The following is a 13597-nucleotide window of genomic DNA, read 5'->3' as shown; positions in this document are numbered from 1 at the left end:
CATCACAGCTGAGAACTGGAGAATTACTTTTTTTTTCCCCCTCATTTTTCTTGTCTGTGAGCAAACTCCAGGTAAATGTAACCCATTTTAGAGATAATCTAATATGCCTAATAATTGGGCTTGTTATAATCTGGCAGTACTTATTCTAAAAATCTTTGAAGCAAAGACTGTAGGTGTAGTGAAAATTGAGCTGGAAAAGTTCTTTCTGAGTTGGTGGGCTATGTTCCTCCATTGTGAGGTGTATCATATACAACTGGGGTAACAGCTGAATTTAAGCAAAAAGACAAGGTGAAGTGAATAAATCATGAGAAATATTGTAGCAGCATACTTTTACTGATTTGAAAAAGTATTGCATACAAAAAAATGGGAACTGAAGCTTTTTGTATAAGAACTAAATTTGCCCTGTTTAGTAGTTTAGTACTAGTCAGTTTGGAAGGATTAAGGGGATGATAGCTTTTTACTTTTCCATATCCTTGATGTATTTGTACACACACTCATCCTTATTCGAAACAAGAGCACATTTAACACTGCCAAAGAAATATAATAAAATCCCATTGAAAACTGTGTGAGGGCTAATTAAAAACTAACCGATAACGCCACTAGCAATGAATCAGTAGGGATGACTTTTGAAGGAAAAAGAGATTTAATTGTGCTTTAAGAAAGGGAATGAACAATATTAACCTGATTTATGAAAGGTTATTTCAGATGTAGCCCCTGCTGTGTCTCTCTGTATTTTCTTACTCAGTTTTGTATCCCACCAAGAGCAGAATGCACAGAGCCCTTGGCTGTTGTTTGATTTCAAATGAAGCTTAAGGAACTTATTTTGTACAAACTCTCATGACTTGGAAACTCCTTTTAAGCAGCTCTTTTCAATTATCAAGTTATTATCAAATATGTGATGACTAATGAAGCCGAGTTGGAACTCAGTTTATTTTAAAAGAGGATTTTCTGATAGTATTCCTCTTTTTTCTACAATGACTTGTTGCTTCTGCAGCTACTTGCTGAAGTAACTGAGGTAAATGAATAACGCACGTTTCAAAGCATTTCTATTTTTCTGTGTATGTGGAAATGAGAGAAAGTGACGTCTTCTGGAGGGTCCTTCTGTGACATCTGAGAAGGGCAGGGTTGTGGTATTTTAGGTGAAGACGGACTAGTTTCATTCTGGTGTCATGAAGGTGATGAACCCGTATATTTTTTTATAAATGTTGCTGCTTTTTTTCACATTGAGTTTATATAATCCCTAATGTACATGAAGTACTCTGACATTTCCATCTGCCTTTTTTTCTAAAATAAACACTTGAATAAAAACTTCCAAAAGACATTCTCAAATGACATACCAACTCCCTAGTGATTAAAACACCCTTTCTGAAGAACAAGTTCTTTCTGAGTCCTCCTTCTAGTGTAATGTATCTCAGTATCTATAGCCTGTCTTCTCCTTTATTTCTGTAAGTTAAGAAACTGTCATTATACTCCGTATGGACTATCATTATTTGTTTATTCATTAAGCGGTTTCCTGTTCTCACGTTTTTCAAACAAGTACAGTATAGCAATCTGCTAAGTTAAAACTTTCTAAATATTAAGATTTTTTTTTTTTTTTTTTTTTTTTTTGATCCTTTTTTGGAGTTGAGTTAGGAATACTAGATGCTGTTGATGAATATTCAATGTGATTCCTTTACAAGACTTACAAACAAACCTTATGACCAAGTTAAAATCTTGATGCACTGTATCATTGAAGAACAAGTTAGTCCTTAAATCTACCATGAAACACCATTTAGATGATGATGCAAGAGGACATCATATTAGAAGAAATAAATCCAAAGGCCCTTGAAGCCCTGTCCTGTTCCCTTTGAAGTTACAAAATGCAAGTCCACTCATGTTTGTTACAGCTGCATGAATACTTCTTAGGAAATAAGGCATTAATGTGCATTAATTAAAGCAACTTGTATTGGAATTTGTTAGAATTTCCCTGCACATACCATCAATGATCTTAGGGTAGGAAAGTTACATTGTCTGTATGAACTGTCATTAAGTGGATTTCTGAAAAGTGTGGTCTGACAGACTCATCTCTCCCTGACAGCTCAATTGCTAGCATTTCCCATTTCCCCCACTTGAAGGAGGGACTCTAGTGCTGGTGTGGAGGTCCTGGAAACACTTAGGTATTTAGAGCTACAGGCCACTCGTGATTTACTGCCTGCTTGGAGACTGGGCAAGCTATTACTTTTGCCCGTCCCATAAAAATCTCGTATTTTTTTCCTCCTTTCCAATGGAACAAATAAGTAAGCAACATCTTAGAAGTGTTCATGGAACAGAAAAAGGAAATCCTGCCACTCATCTCGACCCTAAAATCCAGGGTTCTGAGGTGAAGGCATTCTGGCCCTCGCAACTTCTTGAACACAGTAAACAATATTTGCTGATCATACAGATACACGGTTCAGATTTTGAAGGTCTTCTGAATTTGTAAATAAAAAGATTAGAGGTTTAATTATTTGGGGTTTCTGCATGTTTCAAAGAAGCCAGCTCAGATTAAACCCTCCACTCAATATCCTTGACACCTTGATACCCTAGCTCAACTTTTTCTGTAGAAACCATAGACCCAAACAGGCCTGCAGAAGTTGCAGGTGTATTGCCTGGAGACCATGTTTATCCTAGAAGGTCAGGATAAATGCTAAAGCTGAACAGTTGGGTCAGTAAATACTGATGGACTCATTCACATCCAGATATCAAAAGCCTAATAATACTAGAGTATGCTGCTATTTTAGATACCTGGCTTTTATGATTTATAACTCATAGTTATAAAATACAAAAAGTACTATAAAATATGTGCTTTTTGTATAACTTACACAGAATAAACAACCTCCCTCTATTGCCTTACCTTTTTCCCCATATATAAGTTTTGGTATCTGTCAACTTTTGGGGTTCCAGGTACTGTTGTTAAATTGCTATCCAAGATAACATGAATAAAACCTTCTGCTGTCGTACCCATACACCCCTAATGTTCTTTAGAGTATTTGTATGCTCTTTGCTCCAGCAGATGTGATGTATGTGTTGTTGTAGGCATTTGTCCACTGTTTCACAATATGTGATACTCTGTTGTTTTCACACAGTTGATGTCTGTGGTTCTATAACGAATTCCATTTCTACCTTATTAGACCATTTTAAGCCCTTTGTTCACATCTTGTTCATCTTAATTATTCACCCATTTTTAATTGTTTGGTTTTTCCATTGTGCTTCCACAATAATTCTCTTATCTCTTTACATACTATGTTTGATGCTTCCTCCTTGCAGTGGGTATTTAGTTAAAACACAATCTCATTTCTTCCTTGTAACCCATTACTTTGTTGTAGTTGTTAATTCTGTGCTTTAACTGGAGCATTTCCAATATTATAGTACCTTATGATAAAGAAAATATTACAAAAAAGTCCTTTCTTTTAGATCCAGATTTCTTTTTCTGATATACTGATATCTTTTTAGTCAATATTATCTTTATATGATCCATATTCCCAACATGCTTTAAAATCATGAAGCAGCCTCATACCAAATCTGGAAGTTAGCTAAGGAAGAATATTATCAGATTTGCACTGGTTCTGTCTTTGCAATGTTCAATGCTAAAATACTTGTTTAAAAACAGATAAAATACTAATTATAATTAATTTTTTCTGCAATTGCATGCAGGCAGAACCAAAAATAGCATGCCTGGGAGTAAAGTTATGATACTTTCTAATATCTACTGTATCAGTGGATGGCAGAACAGCATCATGACATTAGTCTAGTTGGTCACTCCAGAAATTATCAGCTTTTTTTCCCCCAAGCACCTTCTAAAAACATACAGTTGAACAAGGAAATTACAGATGTTTATGTTATTATCAAACAAAATTTAATGAGCTAATCATTAGGAAAAAGTAAGGCAAAGAACTGTATTAAAAGAAAAACCTAGATGAAAAGCTAATAAGATAACAAGTTCACATCCAGAATAAAAGAACAGTGTATCTATATCCATAAATCGATAAATTATAGTTTGACTTCAGGGGAAAAAAAAGAAAAAGGTTATTAATGGAGTACAAAACTGCCACCCAGTGGAAGTGGCTCATTTTACATTTTCTCAATCTCCTTCAGATTTTCAAGAAATCAGAGATCTATCTTCTTGTCACCAGACTATAGATTATATTTACTCATTATGGAAATTATTCCAAATTTTCTCATGTTAATCATAATTATATTCACCTATAGGACAGAATAATATTTCAAACAAACAATACCAAAAAAAAGGACAGTTATGATTTTACAAGAGATAACATTTAATGTACAGTGAATATTGGAATGCCTATATGGAACTAGATTAGGTATCGCTCTTGTACTGGGGAGCCCAGCACTGGACACACCACTCCAGGTGAGGCCTCACCAGTGCCAAGTAGAGGGGAAGAATCACCTCCCTTGACCTGCTGGCAATGCTTCTCCTAATACAGCCCAGGCCACCATTGACCTTTGTTGCAAGGGCACTTTGCTGGCTTATGTTCAACTTGGTGTCCCCCAGGTCCTTTTCTGCAAAGCTGCTTTCCACCCAGTTAGCCCCCAGCATGTCCTGGTGCCTGGGGTTGTTCTACCCCAGGTGCAGGATGTCGCACTTTCCCTTATTGAACTTCATGTGGTTCCTGTCAGCCCATTTCTCCAGCCTGTTGAGGTCCCTCTGGATGGCAGCAAGACCCTCCAATTTATGAGCCGCTCCTTCCAGTTTTGTATCATCAGCAAACTTACTGAGCAAACACTCTGCAGCTCTACACTCTGCACATATTCATAAATGAACTGGAAAAGTGAGACTTGAGAAGGGGAAGCTTGCAGCTGATATGAAGTTAATAAGCGTAGTGAAGATAAGACCTGAATGCAAATTTAGCATTGTCTCATCAGAATGCAATTTTTTTAAAATGAGAATTAAAAAAAAAAACATTGAGAGACTATGCAATAAAATGGCAAAGGAAATCCAAAATATAGAACTATTAAGATGTGCACTTGAGGAAAAAAAATCCTAAATACATATAGAGAATAATGAACTCTGATCTGAGTAAAAACAAGATCTTGATGTTGAAATGGATCTTGGGAAATCTCAGCTCAGTGCTCAGTAATGATCAAAAAGCAATTGAAGTGGTAGGAAAGAAAGAGAAGACAAAACCTAGATCATTGTAATGCTGTTGTATAAATGCCCACATTTTGAATTTCATGGGAAACTGTAGTTTTCTCAACTCAGAGAGGGGACGGCAGAAATGTAAAAGGTTCAGGGAAGGACAGCGACTTTGATCAATATGGAACGTGTTCCTTATTTGGACAGTCTATGTAGACTAATAATTTTTCAACTGGAGAAGAATCAGTCAAGGGGGCATATCACGGAGATGTTTAAAATCATAAGAAACAGCAAATGCATCAATGGTGAAACAGTTCAGTGTTTCATCCAGCACGGGAATTGGAGGCATTAAATGAACCTAGCAGGTGCAGCAAAATAAACAAAAGGGTCTTTACCTAATGTGCAATTCATTCTTTGCTGCAGGACGTTGTCTGCTTGCAGGAGTTTTAAAATCAGCGGTGCACATTCATGGAAGAGGAATCCACTTGCAAACTATTAAATATGCAAGCAACTTCTCCGGTTTAGAAAGTTCCTGAATTGGAAGACTGTAATGGAAATAGTACTACTACTTTTTTGCTGTTTTTTAATTTTTTACATGTCACCTGCATTTTGGCTACTGAGATAGGACACTAGGTGAAATAGGCTTTTGGCTCATCTTGATAGAGATATAATTTTGTTCAGTATGGAACTGAATTATTTTTATTTCACAGTCGCACCACTCTGCACTGTGGCAGTTCTCAGTTTACCTCTTCAGGGGCCTGTAGAAATAGGAACAAAAGCAGACTTTGCATTGTGCCCCCAAACCTCTGTAAATTAGGAATATGTGACATGGGTAATCCCAAAGTAAGATGGTTTTGCTTAATTCACTGCACCGAATCCATTTCTGGTAAGAACTTCAGCTCCTTTTTCCAGTATTCTGCTGCTTTAATGGTCTACAATGAGCTTATCTTCCCAAACTAGATGTTTTCTTTTACTTCTGTAGCTATTTTTCCCCTATTATGCCTCAGTGCATTTTTTCTGCAAAATCTGATTGACTGGGTAAGCCCCAGGTACCTTTATTGGCTAATAACTATTCACCTGAAAGTGATCTGGATAGAACTCAGGACTTGGAACAGTGATTTCATCTAGACCACAGGCATCGCTTTGTCATGCTCCTATGTGAAGAGAGGATCTTTGCAGTTTAATGTTGGTGTAAATTGAGCATTGGATGCAAAATATGTATGGCAAGTCCTAGAGGCAGAAAGTATGAATGTAAAGGATGAAAGTACAGAAAAGTAGTAGTGGTGGTTTAGGGAAGGGTCATTTTGTCATCATTATCATTCTGATGATAATGAGGTCCAAGCAGAGTTTTGGTCTATCTGATAAATCTGTATGATTAGCAAGACTGCGTTAGATACCTGTCTCAGCTACTGACTATGGCAAAACACAGGAGTAAATGGAAATTTAAGATTTACAGTAAGGAGATTTTTTTTTTTTTTTTACAATTACTAACTTCTTTATTTTTCCAACAACAACATAGAAAAGGGAAACTGTGCAATGTCATATCACTGTATATTCTTGGTTTTCGCCAAGGCCTATATCCAGCTCCCTGTGTACTTTGCAACTTTCATGTTACTTTAAAAAAAATATTTTAGTGAAACATTTTTTCACTAAGCTGGCATTTTAAAATACATTGCTAACTACCAGCAGATGTAACAAATATTTGTGTTAATTTGAGACTTTATAATGTGTATCTGCTTTATCTCACTATCTTAGAATAAACACCTAGTTTTATTAAAGCTTGCTTTAGCTGCAGTGGGTTATAATTATTGACTGAAGGAAGCATCAAGTTGCATAAGTAAAGAGTATGCCCAAATCAGCAACATATTCCACCATTTATTAAATTTTTCTTGGAATGGAGTCCTCTGAAAACAAAGGAAAAAGTAGCAAATTAGAAGTAGTAAATGAAAATTAAGAGTTAGAGCTGGCTGGAGCTGAATCAATGCAGTGAGATTGCTTACTTTTTTGCTTGTTTGGCCTATGTAAAGGGCTAACATTTTGGATTGTTTTCTCAGTAATGAAATCCTAATTTGCTTGTGGTCATTTTTCAGGATCAGAGCATTTGCCATCTGATTTGTATCTGATTTGTTTGTTTCATAAGCCCTTCAGAGTAATATCTGCATTAGGGATAGCTAACTTATTTATGCCCTACAGCCACTGTCTTCCCCGCAGACTGTTTGGAGACCGGGCAAGTACTACAGGATGTCTGTACAATCAGCCCTCTGTTATCCAGCGTAATGAAAGACTTTAAAACCTCAGAAATTACAATCCCCCTGACATTACACAAACTAGGGGATGTGCTGGCATGGAATACAGTAAAGAGTCACCTTGTGACGCAAGATCAGCTTGGATCTATAAAGTAGGGTATAAAGAAGAGGGAGCCAGGCTCTTTCCAGTGGTGCCCAGTGACAGTGACACACTGAAACACAGGCAGCTCCAGCTAAACGTCAGGAAAGAGTTTCTCTCTGTGAGGGTGACTGAGCACTGGCACAGGTTGCCCAGAGAGAATGAGGAGGATGGAGATTCACGGAAGCATTCAAAGGCTGTCTGGACACGGTCCTGGGAGACCAGCTCTAGGAGGGTGGCTGGACCAGATGACCTCCAGAGGTCCCTTCCAACCTCAGCCATTCTGTGGTTCTGTGTTTAGAGCCTTCATTTCCGTGTTGGCCTTGAAAGTCCTTAAGGTATTGCAGCACCAGGAAATGGGAAGTCATACAGTATGGTTGCAACCTTATATCTCGTCTGGCTCTGAGAACTAACCACATATGTTCATGTGTCTTAACTGATAAGGATGACTAACTGATATGGATAAGTTACAATGATTATGTGAGAATCCGGCTGGCTACACACAGAGCCGTATCATATTTCTTAAACTCTGGCATAGTTAATTCATAAGCTAGACAAATCACCCATTGATAATTCAGAATTTACAGTTTTTCTGGATTGTTTCTGTAGTCTAGATGAATCTGTTTTGTGAGTTAAATGGAATTTGAGAACTCAGTAGTTTATAAAGCCTGACCTATATTTTGTTCACAGTACAGTTCCTTCCATTAACATGTCATTAGTGTTTACTTTGCTGTTGTGATTTTACCACTCTAAGCAGCATCCCAATGCCATTGCATAATTGTTGACAGTATGTTCAGAAGCTGATTTTTGGAATTATATGGATGTGATTATTCTTTCTAGATAAATTCTTCAGTGTTTTAATGATTCCAGCTGCCATCTCTCGTGTGCAGGATTTTTCTTGGGATGTTAACTATCCACATAGAATTACACCAAATGAAGGTGACTTCACAAAAAATATGAAAGGAATGGACATGAGTTACTTTGTATTATACAAAACTGTAATTGTGATGTGATATCTCTTTCATTGTCATATGTTATACACAAAAACAAATGTTTGCTTCAGAAGAATTAAAAAGGTATTTTGCCAGGTGTCAGCTTCTATCCAATAGATAGTTTCTTCTAGTTAAAAAAGAAATATAATGGTAGAAATAAACAAAAGAAGCTTATGTTGTAGAATGTCAGTTTATTGCATAGTAGACAATCCAGTAAATATGTTACAGTACATCGATTTGTGATATGCTTGCTTTTATTCAGTAGCAGTGTTTTAGGTAATGAATTAGGCTTATTAATTATTATAATCTAGTACTTTCTAACCATATTTTTAAGGAATAAGTAAACCATAAGAGAATTGCTACTCTCTATCTTACCTCTGCTTCAGAACAAAGATTAAACAAATCTCTAGAACTTTCAGCTAGGAGAAGTAATGAAAAACATGTGCCAACTTAAATAACTTAAAATGATGGTATCCTGCAAAATGTCTGTCACAAAAATGACATATTCATAATTTTTAAAGAATTCAAGTTTTTATGCTGTGTTAGGTTTCATCCATGGGGGTTATTCCGTCATTCTCTGCACAAACATTTGTGCCAAGATAAGCAAATAAGCAACAGAGGGTTGGGAATGGGTAGACATGGTTGAAAAAGCTGCTTTTGGTGCCAGTGCAGGTGTATGTCAGCATATGTGAACTATGACTCTCTTACCCAAATCCCCAAGAATGTCAAGCATTGGGCAATCCCACATAGAAAGTAGATCTTTTGTTAAGATAGATCTGCATCCTTCTGTTAGCCACACTAAGAACTGACTGTTAGCAGCATTTTCAAAGCCTGTTGTTTGCTTCAGTTATCATGTGACCTTAAGGAGCTAAACTTCAAGTCAAGATGTTCATAGGGTTCATGCCCTGCAAAGTGAGTGAGTGCTTAACCAGCTGAGGTGCCAGAAGGGTCACAACTTTTTCTGGGGACCTGAGGCAGCTGGTTTGTTAAGTCCTGTTTAGGTGAATGGATAAACAGAGCCTATGTCCAGAGGGAACACCAACGAGTCAAAGGGATTAAGAGCAGAAAATCTAAAAGTCTGCAGACCTAACTGGTTGTGGTTAAAGCAGAGCAGTCAGGCAATTTCCCATGCTGGAAAGCTCTAAGTAGAGGCCCATTAGAGAGGAAGGAGGATTACTATTACCAGTTGGAATCCCCCAAGTTTTTTATTTTGTGTCTTGTAAAATATCAATCTCTTTTTCCTTTTCATTTTGTATATCAGTTCAGCTGCTTGCATATAGCTTCACCTGCATTTGAAAAAAATAGCTTTGCATTAAAAACTTCCACATCATACAGATTTCAGGGTGGTGACCAGGTTATCTTTCCTTTCCTCTGTCCTCCATGTGCTCTCAAAAGAAAAAAGAAAAGAAGAAAAAAAAAAGATAAAAGCACCTAAGCACTGAAATATTTCACTGATCTGGTGCTTTGGTCCATGCTTTGATGTTCTTATGCTGTTTTATAGGTTCTACTGTGCCAGGGACCATACAAATCCCCTAGTGTTAGAGAACATTGACAGTAAAATTTAAAGTCTTTGGACTATTTTCAATCCTTGTTTAAATTAGGATTTAATCCCTTTTTTTAGTTGAGGAAGCAGAAGCCAAGCCAGGGAACTGGAAATACACTTTTTGATAAATTTTGAGTTGGAAGCAGATAGAAGTGGGGCTTTGATAGTCTAAGAATGAACTCCAGTTACTTCTTTAGGAGGGCTGTTGCTTCAGGGCCAATGTCTTACAGAAGACAGGCTGCTCTTAAATCATTACACAGCTGCCATAAGGTCTTCCTTTTCTTCATCTGGCCAAATGTAGCCATGGTACGGATTGAGGGAAACCATAGTATGTGACCCAGGTTCTAGATGTCCATCGGGTAAATCTACACCTTAACTTTACAGCTATCACTAAACCTGTGCAATCAATGCCCAGCTTCCTTGTTTTTTCATTGCTGGTTTAAATTCCTCTGGCTTTGAATTTCATGCTTTCAATTTTGTTATACCTTTGGATTTTGTTATATTCTCACTAAATGGAAGAGCTATTTAGTACCCTGTGAAGGTACTTAAATGCTGTAATTTTTGTCTGATAGAATTAAGACAAAGAATTATTTGTATCTCTTGCTGTTGGGTACTTTTCCAGGTCTTCATCTGTATTTGTGATTGCTCTTTTATCCAGTTCGCCTGTGTATAGTGATTGTATGTTTACAGTCTGGTTTAAATCATTATATTTATTGCATGTTTTTTTAGAATTCAGGTGTGTGTGTGCATGCACATGTATGTCATAATATCCTATCAGCTCTACATTCATCTGCAAAGCTAAATAAAAACTAAAGTTTCCTCTTGTTATTTCAGCCTGAGGTATCTTACCCCCATTTTCCCCTCTCAGCACGGAAGACCTCTTTGTTTTATCCTCTGCTGTCAGAAACACCATGGAAAATCTGGTCATGTGGTCTTAGAAAAGAATGCTAATTAGTGTGTTCAGATTTTCTTTTTCCATCACCATGGTAAAAGGTCTTTTATTTGAGAGCCTACTTCTGCATTCTGGACCTGGTGGTGTTGTATGAAATATACTATGCTGAAGATAGCACATTGTTTTCTGACTCTAATGGAATGTACTTTTTCATTTTTACAGAGTACCAAGCTGCCATTTTGCATTTAAAGAGGGAACACAAAGAAGAAATTGAAACATTAAAGGTATGCTTCTGTAATGATCTTTTTATTTTCTTTTCTTGACTCTAGTGCATTTTCCAGATTTAAGTAGTGCAAACATATACTTTCCATCAAATCTTAAAATTTGTTTCTTCCTAAAAGTTATTTTCAGTTGACTGCCAACTCAAATTAATCTAGTTAAAATCATGCACTCATATATGATGGCAAAAAGTGGTTTTACATGTTTCCCCTTTGTAGTTTTGCTTATTATTGTACTCTTAAATTCTTCTCTCTGACTCAGCAGTGCAGTGCTTTTACATTTGCTTATCATATTAAGGCACTGACATTTAACTACTCTCTTTCTCAGTGAAATGTACTTCTGTAGAAACAGTTTTCTGTAATTTTGGACTGAAAAATAAGCATGGTAATTCCATTTGTGAGACTCTGAAATCTTGTATTGAACACTCTTTATCGATGTCTGGTTTTGGAAGTGTAAACTTGACCAACTGTCTAATCGTCAAAATCAAAAATAATGAAGTTTTATATTAGAACTCACTTTCCCTTGGCATGACTGACTCTGCTAAGCAAAGTGAAATATTACAAGGAAGTGTTTTATCATAAAAGCAGGAACTTAAATAGCTGTATAAGACAGCTGCACTGTGTTCCAATACAGGTTCATGTGCTAAAATCCATAGTATACAAACCATCAAGTACAAAACATTCTGTATATATTCTTTGTCATCATTAAGGCAAATAAAATGAAAAAAAAATGAATTTACTAACACAGGGAGTCTGATAATCCGGTATATTGATACATTGACCATGTCATTACGCAGATCACATATAATGATTATCAGACTGGTATGAGTACAGTGTTTGCATTATGCAGAGTATTTATGTCTTTGTGTCTGCACAAAGGCCAGGACATAACAGATGTAAAACCTATGAAGTTGAGAAAGCTCAGTGAGGTCTTTGAGTAGACAGGGGTGGAATGATGGTAGCAGCTGGTGGAGTGGACAGGACAGGCAAAGAGTCTCTGGTGTATGCAGCATCTCTTAAAATTCAGCACAGGGAAATGCAAGCTAGCACTAAAGTAAATACAACAGTAATGTACAATAAATATTATTAATAACTCTTATAAAGGATAGCATAATTCTCCCACACAAGAACAGTAGATGGATTGATGAGGGCTTTATTCATTTTGAGAGGATATTTCAGAGGATATATAGCCTTGGTGAGAGAGAAAAATGTGTGTGTGCATCTCCAGCAACCCTGGAAACAGTAGCGGCAGAGGAGACAGGTACTGGCAGGCATCCATGAAAAATCCCACGTCTCTCCAGTTTCATCTTTCATTAAAAGCATGTTCTTGCACATTTTGTTTTCCATAAGAGCACATCTGAAAGACACTGGAGGAGAAGTAGATTCATTTATTTGCTGCTTATGACTTTGAATGATATAAACATTCTCTTTTAAATCAGATTATTTTTCATCTGGATTATTTGAGTTTTCCTCAAATAGCACATCTTAACGGTTAATTGTGTTTCATATGTTATCTTGTTTAATAGTAAGGAAATTGTGAGTGGGTTGTTTCCAGAAAAGTGAAATTGTGATGTAACTTTCAGCACCATAAAATCTCACTATTTCATATATGTACGGAAGTATAATTAGAAATGAGCTAAAATGCAAATATTTGCTGTCTGTGATTAGTAGAAGACATGCACTCCTAGCAGCAATGTCCTACAGATTATATTTTTTTATATTGCATGCATTTGGTGATTATTTTGATGTTTGGTACTGTTTTATCTTATACTATGTAGTTCCAAAGGCAAATCAGAAAAGTGATATGAATGTTTTCTAGGCCCTTTAGGTAACGGCAGTGAAGTTTAAGGTCTATGCCATGATGATCAGAAAAAACAATTGATTCAGAGAAATAATACTTACATTTATCTTATGCAAGACATAATTCAGACAACGTTTTTGGATTTCCATTTTGGAGTTACTCATCAGTTACTGGAGACCTTGCACAGAGTTATGTTTGTAAATTTGTAAGACCGATGATTCCCGAGTTACAATGTGATTTTTCATTTTACAATATTGAAGAACATAAAAACTTCCTATACTAAAGGCCAGTGGAAGCAAGTATCCTGTCTCCAGCAGTGACCAACAGGGGGTACTTAGAAAACATATATAAGAAATACAGAATGCAAGGGTAATGCATTCTTCCAAGGGTAACGCTTTCTTCCTGTATGGTGCTTTTTGTTTTGGTTTGGGTTTTTTGGCAACTTTAAGTGTCTTTATTGCCTCTTCCTTGTTGCTTCTACTAGCATTGCCTCCGTGCCCCTTCCTTAACAGCGTGCTGCTTGATTTTTGGACCTCAGCCCAGCCTGGTGTAAGGCATCAGGTTCATAAAAGATGCATAGTAACTAAATTGCT

General features: G+C 36.6%; 1 protein-coding gene across 1 annotated transcript in view; it reads left to right on the top strand.

Moving 5' to 3' along the window:
* FMN1 (formin 1) overlaps positions 1–13597 on the top strand; it is a 145485-nt gene that overhangs the window by 14068 nt on the left and 117820 nt on the right. Inside the window, exon 4 of the mRNA XM_035889787.1 lies at positions 11148–11209. Coding sequence (XP_035745680.1) covers positions 11148–11209 — 62 coding nt within the window. The remainder of the gene's footprint in view (positions 1–11147; positions 11210–13597) is intronic.

This window comes from Egretta garzetta, unplaced genomic scaffold, assembly GCF_000687185.1.
Source record: "Egretta garzetta isolate BGI_Z169 unplaced genomic scaffold, ASM68718v1 scaffold2, whole genome shotgun sequence".
Lineage (NCBI taxonomy): Eukaryota > Metazoa > Chordata > Aves > Pelecaniformes > Ardeidae > Egretta > Egretta garzetta.
Note: the sequence above shows the minus strand (reverse complement) of the source record. Positions and strands in the feature narration are given on the sequence as shown.